This window comes from Battus philenor, unplaced genomic scaffold (genome assembly GCF_028537555.1).
Source record: "Battus philenor isolate CCGP_79_NKW_IND1 unplaced genomic scaffold, ilBatPhil1.0.hap1 SCAF_16, whole genome shotgun sequence".
In the NCBI taxonomy this organism is placed as follows: domain Eukaryota; kingdom Metazoa; phylum Arthropoda; class Insecta; order Lepidoptera; family Papilionidae; genus Battus; species Battus philenor.
In genome coordinates, this window is record NW_027181678.1 from 9,070,423 (window position 1) to 9,091,894 (window position 21,472).

The window sequence follows — 21,472 nt, forward strand, 5'->3', positions numbered from 1 at the left end:
AAGTTAATACTTTTTAACTTCAAACCGGAGTCTTAACTACTAACTGTTGAATGGCGAATCTAAATTACACTAAGTCTTATGACGTAATATAGAGCAGTGAACGTAGCAGAAAGGAAAAGTGGGCGACTGTCGACTAAAGTTTGTAGCCTCGACTGCGCCCACGCATTACTCCTTCCACCCTTCCTACGTGCTAGAAAGGTAATATATATTAATATTAAATTTAACTGTAACGTAAATTTTACATATTAATAAAAATTAATGATTTTCGTCCGCTTATGAAAGGTGTTGGAAAAGAATTTTTTTACGATTTGCGCATACTTACATACTGAAAATAAAACAAATTAAATATATACCTTTTTGTTATGGATGCAGTCAGATTGATATGACTCACTAAATTGTTATTAAAATAATGAAATAAATATTTATTCATTCGAATACGCTTTAGTAAACGCTCTTGTTCGTTCAAGACATTGATAAAACGTTAATATAGGCATGCACTTAGTCTAGCCATAAATACTGTTATAATTAGAAATTAAAAAAGTTATTACTTTTGAATTTGGAATCTGTCGTTTTTGTATGTTTGTTCAGTGTGTTTTCAACAAAATAGAATCTAGGCATTATCCGATTTCAGTTATGGTCTGTTGAGGTATCAGTTATGGAGTGAGTGAGTCATATCCTATATCAAAAAGGTTTAAAACGACACAAACAAACAAAAGTGTATCATGAAACCATTCTTGAGAAGGTAGTCAAGCTCCTTAACAACTCCATATTCCATGATCAAGAAGGTCCTTTCATCAAAATTCCTCACCGGATTATAAAGCTCGATCCACCCAATCTTGGGTAGAAACCAACGTTCCGAATGTCATCAGAGCTGAGGACAGACCGTTATCTAGTCATGATTGTAATCAAATGGATTATGTTTTATGGTCAGTTTTAGAGAGTAAGGCTTGCTCTAAACGCCTTAATAAATTGGAGCCTCTAAAACAATCCATACTATTGGCAGTGAATAATTTTTCCATCAAAACATTGCTGTTGAAAATTGGTCTCAACATTTAAAGGACTATATTGCAGCCAATGAAGACTGCTTCGAATAAGCTTTATGTACTTATAGTATAATTGTTATATATGAATATATTAAACAAACACACTATTATAATAGCCTAGAATATATAGATTTGTTCTAGATTAGGAATGTTGTTCTATCGAGAATAACTTAGTGAGAAACTCTATAGTTACTCTTTTAACGCCAATTTTACAAATTTTTAAGTCGATTGTCACGTGAAAATCAGCAGTATCATATTAAATATACATTTTTCGGGTTTAAATTAAAATTTCTTCGGGAATTTTGTTGTCGAAGCGTAAGCGTAATCTAGCACATTATAGATGACAATGTACTAAAGTAACAAATTATTTATTTCATTCCATGTTATGTATTAAAACTAAAATTTCTGATAAAGTTTCGTTGAGGTGCTCCAGTATTAATTTTTTATTCTCTATAATTCGTTGTTTCTTTAGGCCGTACGAATAACTTTATCTCGGAACAATTTAAAATCGATACTTCACATAACTTCCCATTTTTAAACATACTATTATAAAATATAAATAAAAAAATGATTTCAAATGTTTTTTAAAGAAATAAAGAAGCGTGCGTTACTTAACAAATGTAAGAGATGGCCGACCGTAGCAAACGCAATGTTAATTATTGGTGCTCGCGTTTCGAAACAACGCGTCTATTGTCGTCGACGGTTCCATAATATTTGCTCAGGTGTATATGGTGCGAGGCAATGCCTTTAAATGAATGAGCAACGGTGACGATAGTGTTGTGCAGTGCGCATGTGTACGCGCGCTCGATAACCGCACTACGGCCGTGGCCGAGGCACGTGTGATCGCGAAGGGAGTGAGATGGAGGAGGCTGTACCGACCCCGTGCGGCTGTGATCGTGTAGCGAGGGCCGTCGCGAAGGCGCGGGGTGAGCTGAACGTAACCGATGCGCGCGACGCGTCAGTCGCACGCTCGCGCCAACTCAGACGGTCGCCATTTCTGTGACACTCGCGCCAATTTTTGACACAACCAAATTACGGTTTTGTTTTTTTTTTTACACGACCAGTGCTATTAAATAAAAAAAATATAGGTGATGTGTGAGACCAGTAAAAAAAGATGCGGTGTTTAGTTGCGGCAGGGTCGTGGTAAAGGAAATTTCGGAAAAGTGTTTTTCTTGGAGGCGTCGGTGGGAGTGTGGCCCGTAGTGGCGGGTAGGTGGATGGTGCGGCGCTCGGGGGCGCCGGGGCGAGGCCGGCGGCGCCGCTAGCAAAATGTCGATACCCCTGGGCCGGGAGACTGTACTACCCACGCAGGTGAGTCCACGCTTTTCTCGTTTTTCCGGGTACAGTGAGCGGTGTACGTAGCGTGGCGCTTATGACGTGGTTCTAATACTAAGTGACCTAAAGTTGTGACAATAACAATCATTGAAAATAACTTAGGTTCGTGTTGTTCCTTATTCTTGTTATAGTGGTATTGCAATTTCGTACTATGGTTAGTCGATATGCATCATAATATTTTATTATTAAATTGCAATTCAAATTTAAAATATCTTTGTTAAAGTAGGCATTTACATAATTGTAAATTATTCTAAGATTGTAAGTAGTAAGTAGTGAAGTAAGTGGTTTGAAGTAGTTAATTGTTTTAATGTAAACATTTTTAATGTATTTTATAAAATGCCTATTTTTTATTTGTGAACATAAAACATCGAAGTTTATAAAAGATTTTACGTTTTCTTTTCTGCGATATTTAGTATACTGTCATAAAATCCTGAGCTAATTAAGATAAAAGTAATTTGATAATATAATGATAACAAAGTTTCTTTTTAACGTAGTTTTAATATGAAGTACATTAATAGAGCTGGATGCTCTATTAATGTACGTGAACGTAGATTCGTCATCTAAGGAACTGAATCTGACTCATTGATGTCAAAAATTTGTAGGCGATTAAAACAGTCGAAGAACACAGTGTTGAATTATAAATTCACATATCAATGCATTCATATATTCTTGTGCAAATTTAACACCGGACATTTTTGGACTATTATGTAATATTTACTTAATTTTCCTGATATTAGTTACTAACAGATTTGAGCAGCTGTTATCGTAATTGTTATCAAAAATAAAAAAATTCTTATTTATGATTAAAGAATGATAAACAATATTTTATCTAGTACTCCTAAAATAGTATAATTTTTAATTTCTACTTTACGGTGAAACGATTCATTTATTCCATTAATAGAAATTAACATTACCGATCATACTTATCTTTTATCGTTCTAAATTATTATATTCCGATTTAATTTTCTAAAAAAGGTTTTCTTTTCATTACTAGTTCCATCATACTTTATAGTTGTTTATTATAGTATATACATATTTATAAATTTAACTGTACTGGTGTTATGGATTTTATTATTTAATAGTTTCGTTAATTTCATTTATTTTTTTTATTTTAAGAAATACTTCTGGAAAAATTTACAAGTTTATTAAAATTATGCCTTTATTATAATTATTAGCCTTACTAGCATATGATATTATATTTATCATAAGCTCTCTTCAAAGAATTGTCGATGACGTCATGAGATAACTGCATGTAATCTGTGTATATACGACAAATAGATTTTTTTAACCAAAAGTGTTACTTTTGAAGAACAGATTATATTTTTGTCATTAAAAATGAAACTATCACTATTTAATCCTGTTATACTGTGATAAAAGAGACAATTAAAATATTAGTTCATTACATTGATAGTTAACGAAACCAGAACATATTGATAACAGCATTGACGAATGATTGATGTTAAGGAAATACATTTAACTTTCATTTTGGCCAAGAAATCAGTCAAAATTATTTCCACCGGATGACCTTAATGTATTCCACGCTACGGTATCGTATTAAATGATTAATTATTATTTTAGTCATATACAATTAATGTCAATAACACGTTTCGTTTAATTAAAAAATAACAAAGTTTAAATAAAACTTTATTATGCGAAGGTTAACCTTGTAAAGCGTCTTTGTTTTTCATTTCTATATTTGTAATTCATAATTTTGTAAATAAACATAATAACGTTTTTCACAAAAGTTATTCGTATGCGTTACTTAAAACATTTTAATAATTATGATTCTTATTGATTGTAATTTAATACTTTTATGTTGTGTTGTAAACCTGTGCCTTACAGATAAAGGAATCAATTAAACTAATAATTTACGTGACGTAGCCAAATTTATTTTCAAGCCCAAACAATCGCGACTTTTCTAAAGTTCAAGGATCTATCGATCGTCCGTGCCAGTAACTAAATTTACGATGCTTACTTTTTTAACATATTTTTCATTGTTTTGTTTGTTGTAACATTGGTCACGTATCTCTCGAGTCATTATGTACGAATCATCCATATCAATATCTCCAATTTATTAATTATCTTTAAACATGTACCCGGTTAAAAGTCGGGTACACATATTTTACTGTTCGGAAGTGACTGTTTGTCGTTATCAAATATTTCTATATTCATTTATTAAATCTTTATTGTACGTCAAAACAGAATATATAAAAATTAATTTATGATGTACAAAGGGCAGATGTAACGCATACGAAAAAAAAACATAACAAAAATAGATTCATAAATTTTTAAAACAGATTTCGTAATTAATCATTATTTATAACAATTGTCTTAGTCAAATAATAGTCAATCGATTTGTTCTATGATGTTTAATTTTATAGTACAATTAGTTATCAGTTCTTTTCTACACGTCTTTAAAATGTTACACATTATTGTAATTCAGAGTTGTTATGGTCGATACAAATTTTCTTTCATATTTTTAAAGCTTTTCATTAAGTAGTATACATAACATAGTAATATTTAAACTTGAAGATGTCATTTATAATCAGTAGTTTGATATGTTTTTTTTATAACAGATAAACAAAGGCATAGATCACAATCCACCTGACGTAAATGAATCACTACAACCGCGAAGTCCACATACATCGATCATTATCGCTTACAAGAAAACAAGTATTTAGTAATATATAAGGTATACATACATTTACGACAAAAAACTATAGGTTATTGAATAACATAGGAAAAAGAATTACATTAATATCTATGCTGGCAAAAAGTGCAAGCATCCCCAACTTCATGTACAACTACATTTCAACGATAAATATTTATTTCTTTGTTTAAATATACATAAGAATCTCTTTTGTCTCTTCCGACTGTTCTAGTCTAAAATAAGCTCAACATGCATGTCTCGTCTCAAATCGGCAAACAGTGTAAGGACGTTGTTCACTTATGAGTCACGGTATGCATTTCTTCGAATCGCTCTGCTGCTTATATTACTTCTATACTATCTCAATTACTACCTATATTTTTGTAAATATAAGTTAAGAGATATATAGGGTGGTTGGTCATAGATTTAAAAAATTTAAAGAGGGGACTGTATAGCTCATTTGTCAGCAAAAAGCTTGAAAGCTTTTACGCTCATTGCAATTATTTCAATCATCTGTATAAAACGATCACTTTGATATATTTTAGATTTTTTTTATTGGAATGAGATTGGCTGATAACTTCAGACAGTACAAAGTCTTTAAATTTTAATATGTAGTAATTCGAATTTCGAAAACCTTTTCTTTACTAAATTGTCATCACATTATTTATTATTTCTCTAAAATTATTGATTTTTGGATAAGATGAACCATACTTTGATTGACAGCAAACGGAGTATACATTCTCTCCTTTAAAGCGTTTACACTTTTAATCTATTTGAAAATCTATGTTTCATTTAAATGTACATTTTCAAATATTGACAATAAATGGATTTTTTATCGATTTATACTAAAACACTTATAATTAAATTATGTTGTAATATTAGAAAACATTAATGTCAGTTAGATACAGTAAGTAATCTTTTAGTATTAGTGACAACAGTTTTAATATCTGTTATATTGTCGTAGTTTTTATATTTAAACATGTTTTAAGTACGCGTGAAAAGAGAATTATGAATGTCAAGAGATGACTGGCGATTGAGAATTAGTAATGCTATGTTGGTGATCATAAAAATAAGCAACATATGTTTTATTATTACGTTTAGTTTGTGTGCATTGCAAAGTAGGTTATCTTTAAATAGTTTGACTGTTAAAACGCTACTGACATGGGCCGCCTTATAAATTTTCTACTACTAGGACTGGTTGGAAGCGTACATTTAATTTAAGCATTCGTTTAGCATTTTGTCGACTTGAACGAAGTCGTCTATCTATCTTATGGGTGGACATCCAATGCTGCGTATGCCACTCCGTGGTCTCCACACCAGAATCTTAAGGAGCCGGCAGCCATCTATTCTGCGCGCTAGTGATCTGTCCACTACCGTTTCTACTTGCCAGTTCACAGAATATCTCAGTTACTTTCGTAAGTCTGCGGATTTCCTCATTCTTGATTCAATTCCAGAGAAATCACGAGTATAGCCACCTTGTTGAGTTACTGAATTAATGTAAGATTCAGGCAAAGGTTATTCAAAAGACGTAATTTAAAATGGTCGGTCCGTTATCTAACTGCGGCTTTATAATTTATTTTTATTGCAAGGTCAATGTAATCTAGTGCTTGTAATTATATCTATATCGCGTCTGACTCTTGAGATAAGAAATATATAAAATGGCAATTTCACAAAATCGGCTATCCTCGAGCTATGAACGTTATCGAGCGTACATTGTTCGCATCTTAGCCAACGTTTATTAACTTAATGGATCGTTTTGCTTTAATAGCAAAAGCTTTGCTTACTCACATGAAACACACATGAATAAAATAATAGAATCCTTCATTATCTTTTGATGCGACTGATGGGTTTAAAAGTTTATTTCAATGATGAGCTCAAATACATCAATATTGCAGTAAAATGCAGATACTGTAAGAAATAAACAAATAATGGAACTGTTATTCTCGTTTGAATATTTGATAGCGGCAATTCATTTATTTAATTTCATTTGATATTTGTATAATTTTGTTATATATTTTATATTAAATTAACATGTATAGCATAACTAAATGAAATAATATCTTTCTATAATAATGAATTGCCCAATTGTTATTCTTTTTTATAGTAACGTATACGGTAATAGGCAGAGATCTGATAGTCTGCATAAGTGCATGAAGTGATTTTCGCTAAAAACATAGAATCGGTTTAATGATTTTTTAGGCAAAAAAGAACTTATTTAAAACTTATTTTAGATGCTTATACATAAGCGTGAATAGCTTGTCGGTCTCATTAGTATAAGCAGGTAAATCAGTCTAATCTTCTTTTTTGTATGCCGGGATTTTTCAATAAGAGTGCTTTTTATAATAAGCCAACTGTTTAGGTAAAAAGGTATTTGAATATCCAATCTCAAATAACTAATGTCTATACCGTTGTTTTATTTCACCTATCGCAAAATTCCTCAATATACACCGTGTGTTTATGAAAATGTAGGCCTTCACCATTTGAGTTTTATTCTATGATGATCATCGTAGAAGAAGTAGTAGATTGCTACTATTTTAATCATCATCACTATTTAAACCATGGGCTCCTCCATATATTTCCTTCGAAGTTCAAGATTGTCTGCCCATCGCGATGGATCTCTTACGCTGCGCATTCCAGTCCGTGGTCTCCACTCAAGAACCCAAAAACCTCAGTGACAAGAACAGATCTGGGTGATATGTGACCTGCCCAATGCCACTCCAACTTACCACTTTGCTATGTCGGTTGCTTTCGTAACGTTTATAAATTAACGAAATTAAATTAAATCAAAGATTTACTTTAACTTATAAAATAAAGATAAATAAATTGAAAAAAAATTTTTTTTTGTTGGTAGAGTAATGTATTTTCTTTTTTCCGGATATATATTTATAGAGTCATTAATAACGCAGGAAGTTTCGGATGTTGCACAAGGTTTAAGACATATGGACGCATTACAATCATTCAATATTCATATTTATGGTTGTGGCAATATTACATTGTTACCTCCTTACTGCAGGCTTATCGTGCACGAATCGTAAGTATGGATTCGTTCGAATACTTCCATTATCGTCACTGATATACAGCGATAAGGGAATAAGTACATGGTTATGTTTTCGGTTACCGATTTTTATTTTGCATACGGCGTATAAATTGAAGGAACAGTGCTTAAATTATTATTACTCATACGTCGTAAACGATTTGATCTATTATATACAATAGGTCCGATTTTTATATGGTTTGTAGTACAAATTAATACGAGAACAGATGCGAAAGAGAAAACAAACTTTTTGCAGCGTTTTATGACAACTTAAACAGAAGCTTTATCAAAATACTCAATTTATAGTAATGCATATAAAGATATGACATAGAATACGTTTTAAGTATTAATACAGAATACATATCAACTAAAGATATAGAATTCATATAAATTATTAATACAAAGTACATTAAAGTAATATGTAAATAATATGGAGTACATATAAAATATAGAATACATGTAAAGTTATAATACAGAACAGTATTTTCTATGTCAAAAAAGTTGTAAGCGAAAAGCTTTTTATAACAGTTTCTATCGTGTTAAAAGCTTTTGACGGGATAATGTTTAAAAACTGTCTGGTTAGCATTTTTCCCGTTTGCCGCTTTATAATCTAATAAACAAATTTTAAGCTGTATTGTGCTTAAAGCAAAGCTTTACTTTGTAATAGACGAGATTAAAATTAAACCTTTGCGTTATGCACCGACTATTACGTGTGAATACATTAATGCCAACGTTCAATTTAAACTGGAAAAAATCAATTTGTTTCAATTAAGTTATGAACTGGTTTTGTTCGCCAAATTCGATTGGTTGTGAGTTCTCATTCTTGTAGCATGCGATACGAGCATACCGATGCGGATAACAAATTAACAAAAAATGAAGAGCGCCGCAAAGTCCATTTTACGAGAACGCACTACGTCCTTCGTGTGCGTGATTTCGCGGAACTGTCGGTTCCTTAAATAACCGCAGCCCGTAGTTATGGCGGCATCTCGCCTGTCGTCCTCGGCGGCGTCCTTTTCAGAATGCTCGTCCTTCCCATATTCGGCTACATAACAATCTATCGCTTCGACATCCTTCGATGTTTCGATTGTGAGAACCGATTTGGAAATCTACGGCATTTTTGAGGGAGGATTCCATTTATTGCTTTAAGCGTTTTTACGCTTAGTTTGTTCAACGACCTAATTTTATAAAATAATTGAAAAACTCTCTAATGGTTATTATTGTTTTGTCATAGATTTTTATTTCTGTATTATATGTAGAAGAGTAACCCCAATCTCCCGCCTTTACCTCAAATAATTTCCCTATATTTTATTTTTTATTTTTTGTATAACATTTTATAGCATAGTTAAGGAATAGAAGTGAACTTGTCCCATGTTTTAAACGAGGACGGTTCTATTATATGCTTGTATTTTGCATTACAAGAAACGTTTTAGAAACCTGGCGCCTATTTGACATTTCAATAGTATGCAGATCGCATGTAAAATGGTTGCATAGGCTGTCACAACGAGTAGCAAATTGGTGGCGGGGCTTGGCGACCGTCAGTTCCATATATGGTAGGCAGTTCGTCGAGGTAACGCAGCCCCCTGGCTCTGTCGTGTCTGCGTCACCTCGATCTACGAAGCCCGAGTGCGTCGTCAAGTTGAACAGGATTTTACGCCTCACACGACGTAGATGCGATAACGGAATTAAGGGACATTATAAAGTATTCTCATGTGTTCTTAATTTTAAAAAAAGCTGATTAATATAATATATTGAGCTTATAAATTTAAATCAATTGAATTACCGTTTATAAGAATAAGAAATCTCCTTTCTTATCTTACATGCCTAATCATGAATTTGCAAATAGAATTGAAACAACATTTGTAAATACGACTATTTATGATCTACAAAGATTGTATCAGTATCAATTACTCATCCAAGATGATAGATACCGGTGGAGCTGGCTTAGATAGATAAGGCACGCTATGAAAACTGGAACAAATATTCCTTACAAGCTAATCAACGGCTTGCCGCTAGCAACTCGGTCGCTTTGCACTTAACGATGTCGATCGTAGGATGTGAACTGGATTAATCTAATGTCAACCTAATGGCTAATTGCACTTAGAGCTCAATAACATAAAAAGCCAATATAAGCTTTAGCATATAGGACGCAATCGTCTTTGAGAACATAAAGTTATTTACTTTGCAATCGATTTTCGAATTTATATCCAGAGCAGTAAGTCCTATATTGAGTTACGTGTACATGTAATCTTCAAATGCTAACTCTTACAGTGTGACAGAATGAGAATAATTCCGGAGTCAAGTGCTACCGTTCGTTACGGATCTTAACATTCCGCGCTGAACAAGTATTTCCTCTGGAATTCTCATTATAATTATGTTATATTGTTACTACATACATACAGTTTTAAAATAGTACCAATTTTACTGTTATTTCCTTAAACTAAATTTGTTGAAATAAAAGCCGAAATTATAAAAAAGGTGGTCAGCATTGATAAGAAATGTATCAATTAAATATTGGAGCCATTCGGCCGTCGAAAATTGTTCGACACACGGTTAATAGAGCTCGGTTTATGACCCAATCTGTATTTAAATGCGCTTGTAGCCTGTTCCGTTAAATTAAACTTGGATTTTTTCAAAAGTTTTAAAAAAAATCATAAGTACTTAAGAGCGTCGTAAATAATTTGCTCCATAATTCATTTTTCAATAACCGTTAATATAAGACGATGACTGTGAAAACATCGTCTGAGAATTTGGAAAGGGTTAAGAAAGTGATCGAAATTGCACAATGAAGTAATGGCATGTTAAAACAAATTTGTTTTGATCTACATTTTCCTTTTTAAAGTCGTTATAAATACAAGTTTTAAAACATCATTTCGAAAAAATATACACGTACATTTGTTTGTCGTGAATGCCGTTATAAATCATGTATAACGGTATCCGCTACACTAATAATTTTTTGTTAGTGATATACCATAAATTTTCTATTGCGGCAACATTGATTTAAACTAGTAGTCACGTGACCATTTATTCTACAGTCTGATATCATATATTTCATAGTAGTCCTCGTATAGAGAGATTTCTAGGTATCTCGGTCATGGAGCAAGCCTTAAACAATTATATACGAGCGCTAGATATTTCGATGAAAATAACAGTACTCTTATACACCGACAGATGTTATCTTAAAATTTTAATCGCAACTACAATCTTAGATGCCCGCTTCTCCATCTTATTTTAAAGTAGAATGAAGTAATGTAATATATTTTCACTAAAAAATAAATTGTCTTGTATTAAAACCACTGCTGTACCAAGATTTTTGTAAATAAATTATATCTTACTGTGAAGTGAAATCTTTCTGTAGGAAACCGTTCAAAATCAAGTAAAGAAAAGAGGATGTTTCCATGACCATGATCATCAACATATAGACCGTCTCCAAAAATTGCCACAATATCCGGTATTGGTCTGCCTGCATACTGTGACTTCCCGCGACCTTGAATATGTCGTACCATGATATTAAACCGGTAATGAAGTAATACTTATTGTGAATACAATAACCACAGTATTTTATCTATCATCGCCCAGAGACGACAGTTCAGCGTCTATGATATTGTGTTAGTAGCTACGATTAGCAAAGGATACGAGTATGAACCACAATTTAAAATATTAACCTTTTTAGAGAAAAAAATTGTAAAAATGGTATATATTTTGTTGTAAACTTGGAGTGCCTGCGCCAAAGATTTCAGTAATAAGGTCAGGTCTGTGTACTATGTCCCCACTAGGTGGACCGAGTATATAGTCATGGGTGCCGAAGTTGCTGGATACGGACAGTGCATGACTGCTCATCGTGGCTATCTTTGGGGAAGCGTCTATCGGGTGACATGCTGATTAGTCCTAATTAGTATTTTATATTTATTTAATTATTGTTATTAACAAATGTTTTTTTTTATGATAAATAGCTTGGAAACAATACGCACAACCTTTTGGAATCGATTGCAAGGGTTTCTGTCGTTATGCCCGGCATTCTAGCCGTTTATTAATTATAACAATTTATACTGACCGACAATTCTAAGCAGAGCAACGGGATCGATACCGGGCATAGATTCCTGCGGAGTGAGCTATTAGTGGTACTTATGTAGGTTTATTATTCTAACTACACAACATTTCCTTTCCAATAAATATTTTCTGTATAGCTATTGTAATAATAATAAGTTGTAAGCGCTGTTAAAGTAAAAAAAATCTCAATAAATTATCTTCTTTACCAGTTGATACTGTCAACAGGCTAGTTCCGGCTTCATCATCAAGCTCGTAGTCGCTCAAGTAGCTAGAGCTAGGCTATGTTCGATATTTCTATACAAGATCGAATCGGAGAGAAATTTTAAAGATCTAGTTGCTGCTAGCCCGGGGTGGCTTCTACAGCTTTGTCGGAATTGAGTTCAATTGAGAATCAGGAATGATCCCTAGACGGATGAAAGTTACACACAAAGTTAAAGTGGCAGAGGGAGAACAGATGGCCACTAGGTATTTATGGTTCTGGAGTGGAAGTCACGGATCGGCATACGCAGCGTAGATTGTCGGAACACTATCGGTCTTAAGAGTATTAGAAAGTGAATTATTCCAGTGGGAGGTTATGTTTAGCAGTAGACGTTTTATGATTGGAGTAATGGCAAAAATGTATGTGAGTGCGTGTGCATGATGTGGATGAGTTTTGTTGACATATTTTTTATTTTATATTAAAAGGATCGCATGCTCCATTGTCCTGATGACAAATATCTTAGTTTATAATTTGATCTAACATTTTTATGGTTTTTCTAAACTTTTCTAAAGTGATAAAGAATCAGAAAAATATTTTCGTTGTTAACTTACATTTTAATGAAAATGTGTTGAGTGCGCCAAAACTGGTGGCTAATTTTAATTAAGAAGCATTTAGTACAATTTGCGCGGAAGGCCACTAAACCGTTTCCTGTTACATTGACACATTGCAATACGCACGTTATGTGTTTAGTCTGAAGTCAACGACCCGGTCACTTATAAAAAGTAACTCGAAGCTGTCTGCCGCATTACTGCAAATTGACTCCATATCTGCCGATAGCGACTCGACTTTACCATATACCGGCCCTTGACAATGACGGCATAACTTATTACTTTACTTTTGTTATTGCAAAAGTAATATTATTGGTTTTATATATTATTCATTGTACTAGCAATTTGATGATATGTAAATTGAGACTTATATGATTTATTAAAAAGATGAAAGGAAGATGTACTTTAACATCTAATATTTAATACGATCAGAGATTTACCAGAGAAACACAATTTCAACAAAAAATTTTAATTTTAATATAATACGTAAAAATTGAAAATATGACTTTAATTAAGCTTTTAAGCAAATGGATATTGTCAAATTTTAGGCTATGAATCGATGTAGATTAAATAAGTTGATAAACTTCTACCATAAACTTATCTTCACTCAGTCACTTACACTCAGTAATGTTAAAAACATTAGAAATGTTTTGACAAAATGTATGTATAATGTATGAATTCGTTGCTTGTTGATAATGCTAATCAATTAAATATATATTTGATTATAATCTGTATTACACAAGGCAGCGTTCCTAAAGCCGCGAGTACTAAATAAAAATCATATTTCGGTAAGATATTTGATGCCGAAAAACATTGACACAACATTTTTTATGTCTGTCCCAATTTACCGGGCTCTGCGTATAATTGACGATGTGCCGACGAAATATCATTTGTAAATTTTATTGAGTGGTCGCAGCTCATGTTTAACTAAACATCCTACGCCGGTTAATGAGCTCGCTCATTTTATACCACTCATTAGAATCTGTAGAACATTCTTTACAATGTAGAAACCGATATCGCAGTTCCTTACTAGTTGTCATTAGGAACTGGTTAACGATTGTTTTTGTTCAAGTAAAAGCTCTCCGACTGTAATGAAGCATACAAACGAATTCAATAGAACTCTTAAGCCTTTGTGGAGTTTCTCTTTGACGGTACTTTCAATAGTTTTTATCTGTTAGAGGCGAGAAGGAGAATCCATTAAATTAATCGAGTGGTCCCTTCAGGCTGCACTGTGCGGCGTATCACTCTTGACTTTCACTGATCAAATTTTTGCTAAAAGCCGGTCCATGTTTCGCGAAAGTGGTTGGTCTGGTGGGTGAAGGCATTATGAGCCGGTAGTTACTCGAATAGATTAGACGTGCCGTATTCATTCTACATTTACCGTACAATAACTATTCGAATCATTTATCATTAAATTACCGTATAAGCCGTTGAGTTTACTTTCATCTGCAAATGTGGGACGCTGAGAGTGTGGTCATTTTTTACTCCTTTAACTTATTTTTTTAATAAGCAGTATGGGTCTGTTTTGATAAGAAAGTGTTGTAAACATGAAGGTTGGTAATGGGTGTAAATGCTTTAAAGGGTTGAACGTGTAGTTCATTTTCTGTCAATTAATTTATGGCATATCCTTTATTAAAATCAATGGTGGAAAAATGTTTTCAAGATTATGATTACTACCTTTAAAATTTAACTATTGTTTCCAATCTGTCTCTGTAGAAGTTATTAGCTTATCGCATTCGAATAAAGTTTCAGAGCGTTCACTTCATACTTGCATTCAAGCTTGTTGACCCCAAAGGAGCTATACAGCTTTTGAAACTTTTACACTAATCACCTTGTCTTATATTTTCTATGAAGAATAAACTTGACAACTATTTAATTATTTATTATTGGCATGAACTATTGAATGTTACACATCTCTGGCTAGTTTTACATAAACCAGAAAAAAACGTTTAACATCTACAGTGGGCACTTTTATTTGATATTTCTTTAGTTGTGAGGTTAAGAAATTATATTTTTTATCATAAAAATACGTAACGCAGTAAAATATATTCGAGAACCTTTTTCATATATAATATGGTACGTGGGGGCTGTTACACAAAAGAGAGCGCTATGCACTTGGGTGGGTACGATTTATTATGAAACATTTTCGAGTCATTCACGTGCAGACAAATGAACAAACATAAAGTTACGATTTTTTGTAACTATATGAACAAATATTAAACAGCTAAATCAGAAGTACTTGAAATAGCATTGCTGTTTGAAGAAGAACAGATTCTATTACAAGAAAATTATATAAGTCAAGATACGAACAAAAATTAGAAGAGATGAGTAAGAAAAATATAAAGTTTTACTTCATGAAATAATAAATAATTAAGCAAAAGTCATTCACCGTTTAAGGTCAATGGAGATTTTTCTGACCGTGAACCGCTAGCTTCATATAATAATTTAAAACCAAATTATAGTTATAAATTTTATCTTTATGAATTTACCACTTACTGAGGTCCTTATGGATAAACCGGGGCCAATCAATTATGAATAACAATTTTAGTGACGCCCACTTCGTAAAATAATTTTAAAAATGTGTCTGCAGGCTAGGCTATAAATTCAGTCAATTGTCGGTACGTTTTTTTTATTGAAAAACATCGGAGGAGGACATTGCTACCTACCTATACATATTGAAAGAATTTTAAGGTATCGACCTTACAAACCAGATTCTATAATGTTGTTAAAAACGGTTATAATATAAGAACTAAAAATATTACGGACGTATTATAAATTATGTTTATATACAATGATTGGTTATAAGCGTAAAAGCTTGAAAGTATAACACATTTGCTATCGATTAAAGAAAACACTATCTACAAAAATCAATGGGTTCAGAAATAAAAAATAACATGGGGATAATGTAACAAGAAAAAATGTTTACGTAATTCAGATTATTATACATTTATGATTGTTTACTATCCTGTAGACTTTAAGCTGCCAAGAGGTATAAGCCTGTCGTAATCCAATTGAAAAAATAAATAAATGTAACATCAGAGTACTCGCTTTATACAGGGTAATTGGAAATAGATGTAAAAGCTTTGAAGCTAGTTGCTGACAAGTGATCAATACTTTCATTCCTTAAAAGCCTTTAAACCTATAGAAGTAGAAATGGGGCATTGTCACGAGTCAACGTCGTGGATTAATTTATTTAATTTTCATTACGTTGGGTAGATTTTAATGTCGCCGTGGTGATGTATGAGTATCTGTCTTATACCGCTATGAATGGCGCCATTCGCAGAGTTCGTGTCAAGATACCATCAAACGATAGTCCAGTGCCGCTCAGTAGTCGTGACTTTATACAATAAAAGACCAACTACTGCATTTTTAAAAAAGCATACACGTTGTAGGCTGGCGGATTTAAATGAGATCTTATGGTTCGTTCATAATGAATATTATATATGTACATATAAACGTTATTTAAATTAGTTTAAATGTTACTTTAATACTGTTCTACGCAGGTCTTATGATATCAAAGATTTCTTAAAACTCAATGTTAAATTAAATTCGAATTGAATCTCGTTTTCTTTGATAAACAAAAAAGATATGTATAAAAAACAGTAAACAGTAATTTTCGTTTTGTTTATTTGCAGTAAAAAGTTATTGATAAAAGATGCGATGTTTTTATATCGACAAAGTAACGTAATGTGCCCGTAAAAGCTTTTTATGGATATCGAGTCGTGGACCTATATTTAAAATGTAATAAAATAATTTTAACTTTTTAATTACATTCTTTACTGCTCAAAAGTTGTTTAACTTAACATAGCATAATGTCTAGGCAACTAACTAACTGAGTAAAAATTACATAATGAATAAAATATGCGAGTTTTATAAAAATCAATCTGATAACATTTAAACAAAAAACCGATTAGTAACTAGAGAAATAAGCAATTTTAAATATTTTTTATTCGTTGTCAGAGCTCTCTAAATTAATAACGTTCCATCAATAACTTTTTACTCGAATTTTAAGTATTCACGGGCTAAGCGTATACGCGGAAAATTAAATAGCATAATCGTCATATCTCACTAAAGGTCCTTTACTTGCGGGGACTTTTGATTGTATTCACTCCATGGAGTGTCCTCCGGAGAGATTTTGGAGTTCAGGTTTCCTAATCCCGTAGACTTGTATTATGTAGCGGCCCAAGTCGGGTCTCCCTCGAGTGCCTTCAGGTTTCGCTACCGAGGTCTTGGCCTAGCTGCCCTCTGCTAGAATCGTTCTTTCACTTGAGCAGCAGCGAAAGAGCATTTCTAAGCATAAAGTACTACGAAGTTTTATTACAATTATTTCTAATATTCCGTATACATCAGGTTTTTAATGAAATTCCGCAACGCTTTCTAAAATACCATTTATTAAATTCAAAACACACTTTAAAAATGAATTGACAAAAACGAAATGTTATTAAATTTAAATATTAAAAACTAATTGTTCACATTTAGGCTATATCTTTTAGAAAGTATACAGTTACAAATTGATATCGTTAAACATTTTAAAAGAAGAGTTGATGTGAAGTTTCTTCCCTCTTCTTCTCTACAATTATTACACCTTGCAATGCAGAGCAGAGACAAAAATAAAATAGACGAATAGTTGACAGCCAGTAAGTCTTGTTAAAACTTCCAATGTTTATTAAATGAATTTTATCTTTCACCTTTTCGTTTCTTATTATCGGTATACAAAAGTACTTAATTAAGAATATTAAGCAATTATATAAAACAAGAATATGAAGCAAAAAACACTAAACAACGATAGATTATAATTTATAACCCATATTTCGTATAACTTCTGTGGCAGTGGTATCGCAACACGTCTGATATGCAAATAGAACAGTGATACGTCGAGACTTGTACAACCTTTAATTTGATCTTCGATGTATACTTATGAATAATTCAGCTGTTGTCGGATGCGACCGACAAATTTTGTTTTTTCGTCCAGTTATCAGTTAAAAATAATTTTATTTGACTTATGCATAGCATAAATGTAACCAACGACTTGGTTTATCTTTTTTGTATATTTTAGGCATTTTATTGTATTTAGTAAATTCTCTTTTTTCTTTGTATGTTTGTCATAAATTTATGTATATGTACAAATACAAGTGACTATCGATGTCGATCTTAATATATTATTTTTTAGCTTATGCACTATGGCATATACTACATACTGATTAGATATAGGTGTAAAAGTTTTAACGGATAAAAGATTTTTAATGTATAGATCATACGTAATAATAATATACATTATTTATCGCTTACTAGCTTCTCCTGCATATTTTGGATTGTGAGAAGTCATTGCCTTTCAACAGACAAAATAAATTAATGTGACATATTTCAGTGATTACTTTATTCGGGTTAATTAAAAATAGATGTAAAGCTTAAAAGATTTTTGCTAAGATGTGAGCAATGCATTTACCCCTTAAAAGCTTTTACACCTGTAGCTAATCGATAAATACAAAAAAGATATAAATTACTCTTAAAAATAACTAAAACGTTTTAATTAATATCCAATTAAAAACTATGGGAAACTATACTAATTCATAAATTAATTACAAAAATTTTGTTCATTAAACTTAAAAGCCCGGTAGTCAAAGCGAATTAAGTTACTTTCCGTTCCTCGAAGTTTAAGAGGCAATTTTTAATTACGCTTAGTTAGAGACGCTTTTTATGTGTATGTTTTATTAAATTATTCAATCCAAATTGAACTTTGAAGTGAATAAAAAATAACTTTACAATTATAAAAAATTAACTGAACCCTTTATTTTTAAATAAATGAGATTTGAAGAGTATCAAATTAAATTAGAGTGTAGGTTATAAGGGCCTATTTAAATGAAAGTGCTTACAGACATTTACCGTATGCACTCCAGTACAAAATGCGGGTAAACTGTTCTAAACAATAAAACAAACAAAGCCACATTAACAAAAACATGTGCAAAAGAAATATTAAAATTATCATGATACAGGATTATTCGATATAGGTGTAAACGCTTTAAACGGTTGAATACATAGTTCATATGTCAAGAAATTTCTGATCTCTCTGAAACTCTATTGGAATGTAATAGGTCAATAAATTTTTGCAGTATAGTCTGTCGGGATAAATAGCAAATTGTATTTATTTTAATAAGCTGTATTTCGTATTTTTAAACGCTTTTTTGACTAATTTAAATATGGTGTACCATATATTATTGACAGCAAATGTGCTTTACATTTTACACCTTTAAAGCTATTATATATTGCTTTACACCTTTAAAGCTTTTACTCTATAATCAATGTTCTTAAAATGCCCTAAACGAAATATGAGCGATTTCATGTTAACCTTTTATTCAAGTTAACCCTTTATATATACCCTTTTGGTATATCCAAGTGTTTTAGTTCTTCAAATCGTTTATTCGGCGCTTTCATAATATAAAATAACCGTTAGAATTCATAACGTTTATCACACAGTCTAGGTAGCATGGGCTTACCTTATTTAGATGGTGGTAGATTTCTAGGTCTAGAATTTTACTTTATTAACACTTAGTCTACTTCTGGCGACCTAATTTAACATTAGTGTACAATTATATTGCTTATCGAGGTTACATGTAGTTTTATTTAGAAGGTCACGAACTTGGGTGTATCTAACAATCATAAACTCATAACGCCTAAATTTCTTCAAAAAGTTAACAAATCCCTTATGTGTCGGTTTGTACGCAAATATAATAAAGTTCCACATGATATATATTATTTTTTTAATAATAAATTAAATTTATATTATTAAATAAATGTTTCTATAGCATTCAAGAGCTAATTTTTTATTCATTTATGTGAATCTTTATTCATTGACTCATTTACGTGTTTGATATTATAATGTATACGTAAAACATTGTAAAATTTAATTTAAAAAGAGCAATTGATGAGTTTCTTGACGGTATTTCTCAGCAGATCAGCATTCCGGTGATAGCTAACTACTTCTAATGCTAGAATAAATAACGATTCAAAAGAATATGTAAGTGCCTTTTTTTTTACTCTGTGCTGATCTGCAATTAGTCTGAGACCATAAGCAGATTTGTTTCCTGTCCTTTATTACTTTTAAGGCGTCTCTCGTCAGAGCATACCCCATCCTCCACAATCTGTCACCAAGTTTTGTATATCATGATGTTTTAGTGGTTTAATAGGCATTTAGCTTACTTGAATGAATATATATTATGATTTTTTTTATTAGGTATTGTGCTTGACTACTTTGTTGTTATGGTAAAAATAGTATACTCGTTAGTGGTAAACAAATGTGAGGTTATGTTTTTACATTTTCCTCGAATTTTTTTTTCTCTTTTTGTAAATAATGACGATTAATTAAAATTCATTGCCTTGCGAAATTAGCAGGCGTTTAGTTAATTATGTGAATGGAACAAATTGATGTTTTTATTCCCGAATCTCGTGTTGAATAATCTGTTGTACGTGCAATAAGAGCTGACAGTAATTAAACATGGCGCCAGACTACGTAGTAATCTTTTTAATAGTTGGACACATGTTCGAGCTTAATTACGTCTTTAATTTTAGAATAAAGTTATATAAATGTTAAAGCCTTGATAAAAATAAATATATTGTTTGATGTATTATAATTTAAATGGATTATATTTTTGAAGTCTAAGTATTGATAATGAAAAAGTGTTGTTATCATAATTATTTAGTAAATGTGATAGTATGTACTTAAATATTTATAAAAGTTTTTAAATATTTAAAAAAGTATCGAAAATTATTTTCAACCTTTAATGGTGTGTAATATTAGATTAAAATGTTATTGTTTATATAAAATTCATCAACTTAATTTTTGTGTATTTTATTAGGTACATCATATAGATCTTCATTATTGAAATTGTACTAAAATGTGTAATGCAGATATGGGTTATATGTGCACACTGTACACAAAACTTTGCTTTTAACGTTTGAATCTTGTTATAATTACCATGTATGTATGTTATTAATTTTTGTTGCCTCATGAAAGTAGTGCAATTAAATGAAACTGTGTAGTTATCCTAATGCGATTACAAGCGATATTTTTTTATTGAGTCATAGTTTTATGTATTCATATAACATAATGTAGAGAATATTGTCAGCATCAGCTCACTAAACCACTTTCCAATATCTTTTTTTTAGCCTAACTGCTACAGTTGTCAGGCGAAACGTCAATCATAGAACCAGATTTTGTTATAACCGTCTGTCACCGGATAATTTATTCCATATTTGACTTTCAATACATAAAACCGGACTGATTACATTAACTCTTGATGAGAATAATGTTTATTTTAGCTATACTATAAATTAGTTTAGTAACAAAAGGAGGTTTCTAGAAGAACCAAAGTACTGAACGGCTGTGAGCAGGTCAAGTAGCGTGCAGAACAGATGGCCGCTGGGGCTCGAAGGTTCTTGAGTGGAGACCACGTCAAGCCACAAGGCTGACAGGTAACCTGTTAAGGTCATCGGAAAGTGCTCGATGCGGGTCGCTTCCTCCCGGTCCTATTGGAATTCTTTAGGGGATGCCTTTGTCTAACA

General features: G+C 31.9%; 1 protein-coding gene across 2 annotated transcripts in view; it reads left to right on the top strand.

Moving 5' to 3' along the window:
* Positions 1 to 21,472, top strand: part of p130CAS (Serine_rich_CAS and FAT-like_CAS_C domain-containing protein p130CAS) — an 84,191-nt gene that overhangs the window by 1,622 nt on the left and 61,097 nt on the right. The window contains exon 1 of one of the 2 annotated variants that reach the window (XM_068762054.1): positions 1,935 to 2,354. The exons of the other annotated variant lie outside the window; for it this stretch is intronic. Coding sequence (XP_068618155.1) covers positions 2,313 to 2,354 — 42 coding nt within the window. The 5' untranslated portion in view covers positions 1,935 to 2,312. Of the gene's footprint in view, positions 1 to 1,934; positions 2,355 to 21,472 lie in introns of those variants that run through there. 2 annotated transcript variants of the gene reach the window in all.